The following is a 15,469-nucleotide window of genomic DNA, read 5'->3' as shown; positions in this document are numbered from 1 at the left end:
AGACAACCAGTTATCGGACGATTGTTGATTATTCGTTCGATCTCAGACGTGTATGTTAGCAATTCAAATTCCCCGAGGGTGGCTTCAGCTACAATAGAGCGAAAAATCTTCCTGAAGATTCTGAAAAACACTTCGTAAAAGCCCCCTTGATGTGAGGCACGAGGCGGGTTAAAATGTCAAGTTACCTCCTTTAACTTGGTTTCTGCAGCTACAAAATTACCACCATTGTCACTGTAAATGTCAGTTGGTCTCACATTCCTGCGATTGCAAAAACGCTTGTAAGCTTGGATGAAAGCGTCAGTGTTTAGTGATGGGACCACTTCCAAATGCACAGCCCTGGTGGTCATGCAGTTGAAGATGCAGATGTATCTCTTCACTCGACTACGTCCAATAGTCACCATAATCGGGCCCATTAAATCTGTACCAATTGCAATGAAGGGTGTTGATTCTGTCACTCTTTGTTGGGGCAAACTAGCCATCTGCTGTCGGCCAGTACTGGCCTTCCAAAAGCGACATGTAGGACAATTGATTAAAACTTTCTTGACAGCCGACCTTCCTTTAACAATCCAGTAGGATCTGTTCATGTCGGCAAGCACATGACCAACACCCATGTGTCCCTCTCGCTCGTGGTGAAACTTGATTAACAGATCAGTTATCAGGTGGTTGTGAGGTAATAACACAGGATGCTTGTTTTCGAAGGCCAGAGAAGAATTTTGCAGCCGACCTTCCACACGCAGCACTCCTGAAGACACAAATGGACTTAACGATTGTAGCTTTCGTAGCTCAGCACACTCCGTTAACTGCGCTTCGGTGATGGAGACAACAGAACTTTCCGATGCACTCGAACTTGAGAGCTTCTCCACCACACCTGGAAAGGCTTGTGCTTGGGAGACTTTAAGAATAGCTGTTAGTGCCTCTCTTCTTTCTTCAGCTGATAGACACCCGACAGGAGGAGGACAGGAAACTGCAGAACACTTCCAGCGCAAATAGACCTTGAAACGCATAAGCCACGCAACGGCTTGCTGTAACCTGTCGAGATCCGAGTACCGTGCAAACAGCGGGGTCAGGACGACTTCAGAATCAGAACAAGCAACTTGGGCGGAGCATTGTCTCTTACAAACTTCCGAGCCATCCTCGGCTGAATCAGTCAAAAAATCAGGCTGCCGAGGCCATTTGTCCTCACTATTTAACAAAAATGACGGTCCATTCAACCACAAAAATAAACGATCAATTTTACCAGGTAATACACTACGAGAGCCAATATCAGCTGGGTTGAGATCCCCAGGTACAAATCGCCATTGATCGACTGAAGAAAGAGTATGCAACATTTCAATACGATTGGCTACAAACAATTCAAAACGTGTGGACGTATTGTGCAAGTATCGCAACACTACTGAGGCATCCGTCCAAAAAAATACACCATTGAATGTAAAATTAAGCTCTTTACAAATAACAACACTTAGCTTGGCTGCAAGAACTGCAGCTGCCAATTCCAGTCTGGTAATTGTTACCCTTTTAAGAGGTGCAACACGTGACTTGCCCATCACAAAACGACACTGTACTGTGCCATCTGCATACATGCATCTAGCATACGAGCAAACACCATAACCAACTGAGCTGGCATCAGAAAAATTGTGCAACTCGATCCTAACCAATTGCTTGCCAGCACACAAAATACAACGATCAAGCTGTAAGTTCACAGTCTCAGGCAATAAATTTAACCATTTTTCCCAACTTAACTTTAAATCAGGAAGATTTATCTCTTCATCCCACCCCAATTTGGCAAAGCAGGCTTTTTGAAGGATTATTTTAGCTGTGAGCAAAAAGGGTTGTATCATCCCCAATGGATCATACGTTTGATTTATCATAGAGAGGATGCCCCGCCGAGTAATAGACTTTTGAGCAATCCCCACCCGAGCATGAATTTTGTCTGTGGCAACATCCCAGTCAACACCCAGTGCTTTTGTTATCGGAAGCTTGCCTGCACTTAAATCGACACCGTCTGCCAGGTCATCTTCAGGGATAGTTGACAGGACCTTCCAACTGTTAGACACAAATTTGGTTATATGAAAACCACCAGTTGCCAGTAAGTGGCGAAGCTGGGTGACTAATTTAAGTGCTTCACTTTCTGTTGTGCAAGACATGCACCAATCATCAACATGAATATTATTTTCTACCGTGTCCGTAGTTGCCACATCAGCCCCAGAAAGATTGTCCATCGCTGTCCTCCTCAGAGCAAATGCCGCACAGCAAGGTGACGATTTGGCGCCGAACACGTGGGTCTTCATACGATATTCCACAGGATCCCGACTCACATCACCCTTCTCAAACCACAAGAACCGCAGTGCATCTCTATCATCCTCTTCCACTAAAACCTGAGAAAACATGCCTTTAATATCACCAATAATTGCTGTAGGGTGTTGTCGAAACCGCAATAACACCCCAATGACATCATTGGTGAGGTCAGGACCATGTAGCAATTCATCATTTAAAGACCTGCCGTTGCTGCGAGCACTGCAGTCAAACACCACTCTAAATTTTACCGATTCAGAGGTGCAGTGATGTGGAATAAAAAAGGTTTTACCATTGGCTGGCTGCTCATTAGGAACAGGCTCAGCGAACTTAGTGACATATTCAGACATTTTGTGTGAGTACTTTTGCAATAATTCAGGATTTGAAAAGAATTTTCTTTGCAGACTATATAGCCTCCTTTCAGCCAATTTCCTGCTGTCTGACAAATGGGGGTAATCTCCCTTCCACAACAAGCCAACAGAATAATGACCATCTACCTTCTTTACCGTCCTTTCCAAAGTCCCAAGTGCCTGTTTATCCTCCTGAGAAAGAGCACGCTGGGTCGCCACATTGTTACAGTCATTGAAATCCTGAGCTAAGATCTTAAGGATCTGCTCACATGACTCTTCGTTTTTCTCTCAACCTTCAACAAAGTTCACCATGAAGCGTGGCACAACTTGCAGCTCTTTGTCTCCACTATTGGCACCATATACAGTCCAACCCAAAGCCGTACGCAACCCACATGGCTCACCAGGCTTTCCTTGAACCACATCTTTTAGCAGGAATGCCTGATGAAGCTCACTCCCCAGTAACAATTCTACTTTTTTCTCCTCTAGAACAGGGAAGTTCAACCTTTTAAATGTGGAAACGCATCTACTAATTCAGCACCGGGTATGCTGCTGCTAACATCGACAACTTCATCTACAACAAACACATCATTTAACATGAAGGCAGACTCCTCATCCACACCTTGGACACCCATGCCATCTACCCGTTTGCTCAGTGCTGACGTCGCATTTGTTGTGACTAACTCAATGTTGGTGGCAGTAAGAGACACACCCAGACGCTCCGCTAAACTTGAAGAGCAAAGGTTAACATTAGATCCCTCGTCGATGAAGGCATAGGTATGAACAAAATTGAAACTGTTGTTCGCCCAAAACTTCACCGGGACCACTTTGAATATGGTGCACTCACTTTGTTTTACATTGGTGGAACAGGCTATTTTAGGGTTCACCTCATTTGCCAAAGAGCTTTCTTCACTTTGTCTGTCCCTACTGTAGTGCAAAAGTGAGTTGTGCTTATGGCTGCACTCTCTATAAAATAGCTTACTTTTGCACTGGGCAACCTGATGGCCTGGCAGTAAACAAACATAACACAGTCTTTTTTCTTTTACAAAGGCCCTTCTGCCTTCAACAGTCTTAGCTTGGAAAGTATCGCACTTCCACAGCGGGTGTTCCTTTTGGCAGCAGACACAGGATCTCCTCGCGCCTGAAGCCGAAGGGTTCACCACTTGCTGGGAAGCACAAAACCTTCTACCACCTCCATGTTCTGCATTCGTTCGCTGCTGACCAACCCCCCTGTCCTTCTTTTTACTCAGCAACAGGCCGTACTCGCTTTCAGCTTCTGACGCCGCCCTTTCAGTGAGAAGCCTCAAATCCACAAAGGTCCCTCCACCTCTCTCATTGCTTACAGCAACAAACTGTGACCGCACTTTGAAAGGCAATCTTTCAAAGAGGCCATGCATAAGGTCCTGGCTATCTAGCATCCAGGCCTTATCCCAACCTTGAAAGCTCACCTCACATCGGTACATGCGGTCACTTAACTGAAGCAATGCTTCAGCATCACCTTCCTTTATAGGCGGGCCCTCAAGAAGTTCCTGTCGCAACCGAAGCATCAATTTTCTTGAATCTCCAAATCGTTGCTCCAGACGCGACCAGGCTTTGATGTAGGCCTCCTCGCTGCTGATGAGACAACTCAGGCCAGCTATAACTTCATGGGCCTTCCCTATGCACATGCTTTCTAAAAATGCCATGCGGTCCTCAAAATACGGGTACACTTCCTCGACATGGCGCCTGAATCTCTTCTTGAAATTCCAGAACTTTATGACATCTCCATCAAATTTATCCAATACCAACCTAGGAGCAGGTGGAGCCGAGATAGGTCCACGATATGCCAGGGGATGACACACACTGGCATTCCCTTGGACCACCTCTTCTACCACCGTAGGCCTTGCAGCATAAGGGTAAGCATCAGGATTTAAAGCCTGACCACTGTACCTAGCCTGCGGAAATTCAGACTTTATTTGCTCAACCTTGGGAACAGTAGGTGCATGCTCTAGGTGATTCGGCATGTCTCTAGATGTTGAAGGCTCACTGGTCTCTCTAACCTTTTCTGATGGTGGCACAAAGGGACGCTCCGAAACAAACTCCCCAGTTAGTATTGGACGAGGTTCATCATGGTTATCCGCAGATTGAAGCGAAGAACCTGAAGACCTATCTTCACCACTGGGAGTTTTTACAGCAAGTAAACAACTCTCTTTCAATTTACAAATTAAGTCTTCAATCTGATCAGCTTTTAGTTCTAAATTTTCTGTTGACGCCGACTCCTGGTCCAAGATTTCAACATGAAGCACTGAAATCTCTTCCCAGTAATCATCAACTTCCTTTTCTAATGTGGCTATCAAGTGCAGAGAGTTGGGCTCAGACTGCAAGGCATTAAATTTTCTTTTAAGTGCAGCGACCTTCACCTGCACTTGATATAACTTTCGTTTTAAGGATTTAATTACCACTGTTGAATCACTGCCATGACTCGATTCAGCAGACTCACTTTGTGATTCAACAGCAGATGACGAATCACTACCCTCTTGAGTATTATGTGGAGCATTGCTAGCACCCAATTGAACCTCAGGTGTAGAACCACTAACCTCTTCATCAGCCATAACCAAACTTAAATAGGCTACGCTTTAATTAGTTGGTAAAGTAACAGTAACAACTTAACCAAGTACGGTACGTACTCTAGACAGGCTTCAACTGTCCTCAAGACTATACAGTAGCTAACTACAAAGTTAGCCCACAACAAATAAAGAATCAACGTCACTAACCGATAAATAGTGAATTCAGTGCCCAAGCATTTACCTTGAGCTTCAACACAATAAGTTTGACAGGTTGCCGATCCTGTCCCCGAAAATATAGTTAACTCACACAGAGCTAGACTACACAAATAAAGTTCACTAACCGATAAATAGTGACAAATAATAAACAAGCACTTATCTTATTTTTTTGTAAATGAATGTAAAAAATATTCTGTACCTACCAAATATTTCTTCTTAGTGTGGTGGGTCTTGCTGATCGTTCGATGCGAGAGAAACCCAAAATAAAGCTACCTGACTACTAGAGAATCCACAGGGGCACAGCAATTAGTACTACCGAATTCCTAACACTGTACCAGCCGAGAATCTACAACCGTACCATTGAGATCAGGGATTTACTTTAAGTGACTCTGCACCAAACAATTTACAAAAAAATATTGACCAGACCACACATCCGAGCGATCCAACACCGACGATCGAAAAGACAATTACAACTCATGGCAGATAAAATGTACGAGAAACAGAGTTGCCAAATACAGGATCAACACACTAGGTGGCGGTAAATACACAAAGAAAGATACAATGTGCGACCGCTGTTTCCAACAACACATGCCTGTAGGCAACTATCCGATACTGCCTGCATGGAAATAAAATCACTTCTTTTAGTGTGCATTCTTTAGCGTTTAGGGTATTTTTAGCCTAATGTAGCATCCTTACTCTTTTGATAGGTCTCCGTTTTCTCCTTTCGGTTTATTGTTTTTTCTCCAGTTCTTCCTGCTCCTCATAAAAAAGTCCTCAGAACTGCAGGATGTAAGTGTGCCTCAAAATCGGTCAAATTTGTAACACAACTAGAGGCGTACTTCTTTAAAAGTTTATTCGTCTGTGGCACTTCATGGCAACATATTCATTCATTGGGCTGAGACATAGACTCGCATTTGTGGCAAACGCACCACCTAGAGTGTTAGTTGTGGCAAACGCACCACCATAACAAAATCATCTTCAGTGAAGTAAAGAGAACATATACGACTAGTTTTGTATGGCCCATCCCACTTTCGAACACTTGAAGAAAACTTTGACCATTTTCTTCTCAGCACCTTGTTTTGTGGGAAAGCGTGAAAAGAAAGAACACGGTCTTTGTCACTGACACATAACAGCGATTTGTAGGCATTGTCTCAACCACAAATTAAAGGTAGGCTACTGTTTGTGAGCTACTGTTGTTACACTGCAAATGGCTATAGCCAGATTAGGACAAATAAAAAAGTATCAAAATTGTAGCCCTATGAAACTGCAATTTCAATTGAATTGAGATGCTGTTTGATAAAAATAAACTCAACCTATTTGATCGAAACTTGATAGTAATAATAAATTCATTTTTTCATTTTGGTAATTCTTAATCTGCACATGCTTTAGACCAACAGAGCCCCACACATTCACGTTTTGCACTAGCCGCACTATACCTTACCAAGTCACCACAGAGAAGGAATGTATCTTTCCCGCTTACGGTGACGTTACAGCGGTGTTGCCGTTATTATTTTTGCAATTAAATGAGTGCCAGATTCGCCGATGTCAACGAAAGTTTGCAAGCGTGTAACTTAGTAGCCTGTTGATATTTTTTACGATTTGCTGGTCAAGGAAGTTTGTTAGTGTCATCTTTTTAGTATCTTAGGTAAATTTAGCGAATTTATTCACCTGTCAGAGGCACTTCAAGTAAATTAATCTTTGTCTGCCTTGGGCACGCTTCCCTTCCATTTTGCCTGTGAGAAAGAGATGTTCTAATTTTCTTTTTCGCAGCACGTGTCCTCTACCGCTACATTAGGGAAAAAGTAGCGCTGCTACTGCACCCGCTACAAAAACAAAAATGTAGCGCCACTACCGCTGTTGCTAACAAAAAAGTAGCACGCTACTGCCCTCCTTTGACAATATATTGTTCATTGCGTGCATGTATGCTGTAATAATTATTGCTATGATGAATACAATCCAAAATGAAAAAATACAATTACAAAACTCACAATGTATGCTCAATGAAAGTGTAACCTCAACGCTGTAGCTCTGCATGGTTTGCGGATCCGCTTCTTCCATCGAAAACATTGTGACGCAATTATGTCATTTATGTGATGAACATCGTTGCATCTATGAACACGTATTGTGACATGTGTGGCGCAAACAGCAACTTCAGGATTGTTGGAGTTGTGAGCTCTTGCTAACAGCTTAGCAGCCATTTAAAAATCTTTATTTATTTTTATTAAATCAATTGATCAAATATGTTAGTGCCGAAGGCTTAGTCTAATGAGAACCTTATCTTCTCGTTCCTTAAGTATGGGACTCACCTTTTTACTTTACACGCTTGACAGCCTGTTTCACTAAACACTTGACAGCCAATCCTGAAAAGATTCTATTTTAATAAGAACCTTCTGATGATCCTCCTTTTAGGGTGAAACAGGCTGTCAAGGGTTTAAACTTAGAGAGTAATAACTATTTTGTATATAATATTTATTATATTTATTTTGTAACTATTTTGTATTTTATTTTGTAGTATTGACAGTATTTATTGTTTTATTTATGTTTAGTAATGCTTCCGAGTTCAAACCAACTACAAAAAAAGTCTAAGTTGCTGGTCATTGAGATGTTTGATTTCTAGCTTTATTAAAACTTGACTTCAGTAGACTCTTTGCTGCGTCGTAGAAACCGCACGTGCAGCGTACATCCCAGTGGCGTAGCTAGGGAATGTGCCGCCCGGGGCGGATTCAGATTTTGCCGCCCCTTCAAGAAAAAGTATGTGAAAATGAAATGCGTTTTTTTATCAGCACTGCAATACGCAACGTGCTATTTTCAATTTGCGGTGTACAGTCAGACAAACGTACCATTATCAGTAGCGTGGCCAGGAATTGTGAAAGAGAGGGGTTTTGACGGCCGGCGGGCGAAGCCCGACGGCGTACTCGCCGAAGACGACACTTATCGGCGGGGGGTCTGGGGGGCCTCCCCCAGAAAATTTTGAAAAACTACTTTGAATTTGGTGCATTCTGAGAGCATTTTCAACAAAAATGTGGGTATGAATATTCCTGTAAAATGGTCATGTTTTCTTCGGCATATTTCGAAAATAAAGCTGAAGTTTTTATGTTTTCTTGTTGCTAATTCCTGACTGAGATATTTGAATGTTTGGTATTGGCAAAACTAGCTCTTTTAATGCAGTTTCGTTTAAAATTAGGCAAACCTTTTTTTAGAGACATAGGTTGATTGCTTTTTTTTGCGAGATTATTACAGTTTTATTATTTATCAATTTTCTCCTTGGTTGATCCAAAAAACGATCTTATTCCGGTAAGTCACTAACTTTTATGTTTTAAAGTTGACCCGAAGTTTAAAAAATGTAACGTCATAGACGTCATACATCTTAATGAGTGTCAGACAAAAAGCTTTGAGACAAAGAAGTTACTTTATTTCTGATATATTCAAATTTTGTATAACGATTCACTGGAATCGGGTATAGGCTATAAAAGGTTAGTGCAATTTTTCACAGCTGTAGATATTGCGGTGTTTCCATCGACTGCACGAGTTAGCTGGATACCATGGATACTGAACCGTTGTAGAGCGGTCACACCCTGCTATATGAATTATGAAAGGTCATTCGAATTATAAAGCATAATATGACACACAAGTTCTTACTCATTTTAAAAGATAAAGCACCAGAATTGCTTTAACATGTCGAATTAGTAGAATCATGCTTACAGCTAACAGCTATGAAAAAATCATCAACACAAGCAATGAGAATGCAAAAAATCATTGATACTGATGAAACTAAAGGGAAAAAGGAAGTCGACGAACCTTTTCACACATCTTGTTAATGACATCCTCAACAGTTGGGACCAATTTTCTATACAGATTAACCAAAGCCAAACCGTTTAATCGGTTTTCAGAGGTTGAATTTCTTAAATAAGTTTAAGTCTTCGAAGAGCAGAAAAAGATCTTTCATTGGTGCAAGTGGTAGGCTAACTGGAAGAGTAGCCAGAATGCGGAGTAAAATATTAATATTAATGTTAATGTAATTAATATTAAATTAATATTAAATATAAAATATTAATGTTTGGAAACGTTGACTGCGGGCAAAATGGCAATGCACTTACAGCACTTTTTGGCAAACTGGTTTGGGAAGAATTGAAAAGACATCGATACCACATATACGCAGTTCAGATAAGCTTATAATAGCAAGGGCGTTTATACACGGCAGATCTGCTTCGTAAAATTCAAAAAGTGATTCAGTTTTCTCCATTTAGTTTTTCTCAAAAGGGGGGGTTGAAACCCCCAACCCTCCCCCCCTTTGGCTACGCCACTGACCGCTATAATTTAGTAATATACTGAATGCAAAAGCACAAAAACTGCTGCAGAATTAAAATAATCAATTTGTAACCTTTTACAAGGCTACCCAAATTTGATGAGCATGTTTCCGCCTCTGCTTAATAAAGGCTAGTATAGGAATTTTGTAACGTATTAAAAACATAACGGCAGAAAAATTCATGAAAATTTGAAACGTTTTTAGATATTCAAGATGTTTTGATATTTAAGATTTAGCAGTAGGCATAGTAGGCAATTGCTTAGGGCGGCAAACTATTGGGGGCGGCAAAATATACGAATATATTACATTGATAAATGATAATACTGTACGTGAATATAATAATTAACAACAGATATATAGGAGTTAATAAATATTTTATCACATCCCACACATTTATAAACAGTGCGACAAGTCATGTAGGCTATGGCAAGTTATCGCACCTAGAGTAGGCTACTTCACGTTTGATTGGTTTTCAACAATATGTGCTGCTTAGCGCTTGTTTTATTTTTCTGTCTCGCTTAGTATGGAGGACTAGGGTTTGTCTGTGCAATTTTTATTAATCTTTGTTCGGTTTGTTTCACTGTTAGTAAATTTAAAGGAGCCTAGAAAAAATGTTTTTAGCCAATGTTAGGTTGATGGAAAAGTTGCAGGCTATTTTGTGTACTTACCTTGATGCTTAAAGTATGTAAACCATGAATGATCGCTTGAATGATCTCACATTTTTGAGGATTAACTCATCTTTACTTGTTTCTACAGATTTTGAAGAAATTATTGATTTGTTTGCAAGAGAGAAAGCCCGCCGCAAGCGATTTTGAACAATTAGTTCATTATGCAATGACATTCATTGATGTATTCAAATAAACTGTGCAAATAACTTTTTTGTAAGGAATTGAAAATATAAATCGTAGCGCACCATCGAAAATTTTTTTTAGGGGGCGGCACTTTTCGTATCTGCCTAGGGCAGCGCTTAGGCTAAATCCGGCCCTGTGTTTTGAACGTTGCTATTCTGTTTGCTTTTATTTTTTGTGTACTTTTGCATTATAAAAAAAAACGTCCTGTCTGAAAGTGCCACCCCCCAGACGTGCCGCCCGGGGCGGTCCGCCCCTCCCCCTAGCTACGCCACTGGTACATCCACCACATGACGTGACCTCAGCGACAATGATACTGTGACATTTTTGACAAACTGCCAGGTTCAAGTGATGCAGTTTCCAGCAAGTTTCTGCATGGTCAGTGAAACGTAAAATTCTGCAATCTTGAACGCTGCAGCAAAAGAAACAACTTTTTAGTCAGTTCCAAGAAGCAGCAGCTTGGGTCTTAGCCGGAAAAATTTAACATTATACGGATCCACGTCTAATAGAGCACAGAAGAAGACTGAGTTGCGGATAGCCTATCTAGGTAATAAAGCAAATCATAAAGGTTGAAATGTCATGTATGTTTGTTTTCTGGGGTGTAGTAGCCTATAGTGAAGTTTATGGTACAGAGCTGATAACGCAGGTTGTTACATAACCACTAAGTAGCTGAAAGCTCCAAGAACAGCGGTTTTGAAACACCCACTTAGGCTAAATGATGTATCAGTAGGATCAGCTAGCTAGTGCACAGCATGGAATATGAAGATTGTGATTTAAACCAAAGCGTTAACTCTTGCCAAGTTATTCCCATACAAAACCACTTTTCCCACGCCTTCCCTCCCCGCTACACCCATATTTGCTTTTCTAATGATAACATCAATAAGCAAATAATTGTGAAGGTGAGTGGGTTAGCAATTTTTTTTCAAGTCGCAAGTGGCGGGACAGGTGAAGCATAGACCTAAACAGTTAACAGTTAGATGGGGTTGCCGCAGGGACATATGAGAGGAAAGGGCTTGATGGCTATCCACAAAAATGTTTTAGTCCTATTGCAGTATAACGTTTTAATACCATTATTCATATTGAATGACGTTTGCCTACCCAACGGTTACTTTTGCTCCCTTAACATTTTATTTCTTGGTACGTTACTGGGCTACCGCCCAGTAACAATTTTAAACTAACAAAACTAATTTTAAATTTAATTTATTTTTAATTATTTTTAAATTATTATTTTAATTATTATTATTTATTATTATTATTATTATTATTATTATTATTATTATTATTATTATTATTATTATATTATTATATATATATTTATATATATATATATATATATATATATATATATTATTATTATTATATATTATTATTATTATTATTATTATTATTATTATTATTTATTTATTAATATTTATTTATTATTATTTTAATCATTATTAATTAATTATTATTTTTAATTATTTTTAAATTTTAAAATTTAAATTTAAATTTAATTTAAATTTAATGTTAAATTTAAAACTAATTTTAATTTTAAAGTAACAAAACTGGGCTACCGCCCAGTTTTGGTGCGGATGTTGTTGTTTTTGTTTGTGCACATAAACCAGCCAAAAAAGTACCAAACATTGCATTTTCCATATCAGTGGTGTTTACACATCTCCTTGACTAGTTACATCTTGGTCACAGTGGCCTACATTAAAATTTTACTATTGTTCTGATGTCTCAAGAAACATTGAACTTTCATTCAATCTTGTTCCAGGAATAGTCTAGGTCCCATGTTGCATAAAATTTAAATAAGTTTAATTTACCCCAAGTTACACATGCGTAAGTAGTTTACATGTAATTTTTTGCAACAAGCATTTGAACTACAAGCCCACGAACAGCTACTATTGCCTGAAGCAGGCCATATGTAAGCAAGTAGGAAACGCCGGGAGGGAAGCATTAGGCTATGCCTCCGGGTTTAAAGAAATATTTCAGCAATTTACTTAGACAACCACTTTATCTAGTTCAGATCTTTACCAGATCGGGTACGGATCTGACCAGCTGTTTACCAGGTTTGGACCAGATAAAGTGGATGTCTGGGTAATGAAGTATAGAGTTCGGCATTTAATATGTTTCGGATACCACAGTCAAAGCAATTAGCAATGTTGCTATAGACCAGGGGTTTTCAAACTTTTTTGCACTGCGAAGCTGTGGCCGAGTGGTTAGCGCGTTGGGCTCGCAGTCGAGAGCCTGCATGTTCGACTCCAGCCACCCGCACTTGCTGTTGTTTTTCTGGGCAAGAAACTTTACGATAATTGCCTCTACCCAGTGATCGATTTCGAGTAATGGGTAGTATCAAATTTAAGTCATAAGTAGAGTAGACAACAGGAAACAGACATTACAGTCGGCTGCAGCGTGGGTCAGATGTACGTCGGAAGGCGTACACCGATGCATAGCGCTCAAGTCCGCTTTCCCGCAATGCAGGGTAAAGATATGAAAAACAAAAACAAAAACAAACAAAACCATTGCTATAGATTAAGCAAATAAGCCATCACAATGAACATCTACCGAAGTATACTAATTTACAGTACTTAGATAAGCACTGAAAATTAATAGACGGTATTGTTATTAATATCAATTCAATATGATTTCAGTGATTATAATACAATGTAATACAGTAGCGTATCCAATTAATTAGCGACGACCTTTTAAAGTACACGTTAATTCGAACAGAAATAGGAATTTATAAGAAATCTCAGTCATTTTAGAAAGATTTCACCACCGGTTACAGGACCATCTTTGCTTGTTTCCTTGACAGAGTCAACTCTGATTGATCATATACGCTTTGGAGAGTAGCTAGTTGAGAAAATTCAGATAATATGAAACCAAGGAACTTTCAGAAATAATTAATTAAACTACCATTCAACGTTTTATAAGCAGAGAAAACTTTTTCTCAAACCGTAGAAAATTTCATTATCAGATCACCGCTTCAATGCGTGATGGAAATCTACAGATAAATCTGCATCAAGCATTGCAGAGTGCAAAAAACAGTGTTGCAGAACGCGTTTTCGAATATTAAATTCTCATCAGTGCAACTACGTTTATGAACGCAATAACAACGGTTAAATTTAAACTCAATACAATACATTACAAACATTATAAGGACATATTCTCAGTGTTCAATTGAATATTAATAAATCCAGAGACATCAGAAAATCACTTCCGCATGCAATTCCAGACCGACATTACTCGCCAAAGGTTTTTTTTGTTAAAACAAACTTAATGTTCAAAGCAAAAAAGCCATCACAATGAACATCTACCGAAGTATACTAATTTACAGTACTTAGATAAGCACTGAAAATTAATAGACGGTATTGTTATTAATATCAATTCAATATGATTTCAGTGATTATAATACAATGTAATACAGTAGCGTATCCAATTAATTAGCGACGACCTTTTAAAGTACACGTTAATTCGAACAGAAATAAGAATTTATCAAAAGTCTCAGTCATTTTAGAAAGATTTCACCACCGGTTACAGGACCATCTTTGCTTGTTTCCTTGACAGAGTCAACTCTGATTGATCATATACGCCTTGGAGAGTAGCTAGTTGAGAAAATTCAATATAATATGATCAGATAATATGATTCAGATAAATTCATATTATCTGAATTTTCTCAACTAGCTACTCTCCAAAGCGTATATGATCAATCAGAGTTGACTAATAACATATTAATAACAATAAGGTATTGTTATTAATATACTAAGAGTATATTAATAACAATACCGTCTATTAATTTTCAGTGCTTATCTAAGTACTATAAATTAGTATACTTCGGTAGATGTTCATTGTGATGGCTTTTTTGCTTTGAACATTAAGTTTGTATTAAGCAAATACTAAATCAATGGCTCAATGTTTCTCCCCAAGCGTACGGCAGCGTTCGCACAGATAATAAATGCTTTTCAAGTGAACAAGAATAACTTACGGCAGTAAACTTCTAATTTCGTCAACAAACAAACTGACTTTTGTCACGTCTGGAGCAACTGCGGCCTATAATGTCAATAAATTACATCAGGGGTCACCAAATGGCGGCCCGCCACGCTGTATCGCTGCGGCCCGCGGAAGGTATCAGCGTACAAGTATAACCAAAAATATTTTTCTTGAGGAGTTAAAGAGCACGAAGGCAAAAAATACCTTCCGGAAAGCATATTTTCGCATTGCATACGATTCCACCGACCGACCAATCAGATTGTTGTTCTAGGTGGGGGTTGCTTAAAGTTATTCCAATGCGATGTACAGCCACACTGTCCCAGTGGTTGATTAAAACGTCTGTTTTCGAATTTCGAAATTGTCTGTGAGCATAGGGTTGCTTATTTTAAGTTTGCAAATGTCATGCAAACACTAGTGCGAGTTTCACCGTTATTGTGTTTAACGAGCAGTGTTCTCTTTATGCAAGTTTTTGTGGGCAAAATAGGTCGGTGTGCCAACTCAATTAATAATAAATTGGCAAAATAATATATATAAATTTAGAGACTTTTTCTGATTGTATTATGAAAAAATTTAGCTTAGTACTGCAAAATGTGTGTTTTTTTTTTAAGAAAAATGGAACGCTTCACGATTTTGCGTGTCATCCTTGCGCAGGAGCCATGCTAATCTTCTCCGTATCGTTCCAATATATACAGTAGTACATGTACTGCCGAAGCAAGTACTGCAAAACGTTGTTAATCAACAAATTCTTGCCACGCTGATAAGCACCGCAAGTGACAGTTGTCTATAATATAAGAAAGACGGTTTTATAGACTCTCACAAAAAGGATGAAAAACCAACTCATTGCTTTTTTAGAGGGAAGACTGTTCATGAATTACGATAGAATTACGATTTTTCGGTGATTTCCCCAAGCGTTTGTTTCATGGTACCTGGTTTCTTTTTCCT

At 39.3% G+C, this 15,469-nt stretch overlaps 1 protein-coding gene and 1 pseudogene across 1 annotated transcript; both read right to left on the bottom strand.

Moving 5' to 3' along the window:
- Positions 1 to 176: 176 nt before the first annotated feature.
- On the bottom strand, positions 177 to 2,642 carry LOC145766053 (uncharacterized). The gene has a single exon (XM_082577707.1). It carries the CDS (start codon positions 2,640 to 2,642, stop codon positions 177 to 179), a length of 2,466 nt encoding a protein of 821 aa, XP_082433833.1.
- A 12,491-nt stretch (positions 2,643 to 15,133) lies between these two features.
- Positions 15,134 to 15,231, bottom strand: LOC145767755 (U6 spliceosomal RNA; annotated as a pseudogene).
- Between the last annotated feature and the right edge of the window lie 238 nt (positions 15,232 to 15,469).

Source organism: Aplidium turbinatum, chromosome 3, assembly GCF_918807975.1.
Source record: "Aplidium turbinatum chromosome 3, kaAplTurb1.1, whole genome shotgun sequence".
NCBI lineage: Eukaryota > Metazoa > Chordata > Ascidiacea > Aplousobranchia > Polyclinidae > Aplidium > Aplidium turbinatum.
The sequence above is the reverse complement of the archived record's forward strand: the minus strand, read 5'-3'. Positions and strand labels throughout refer to the sequence as shown.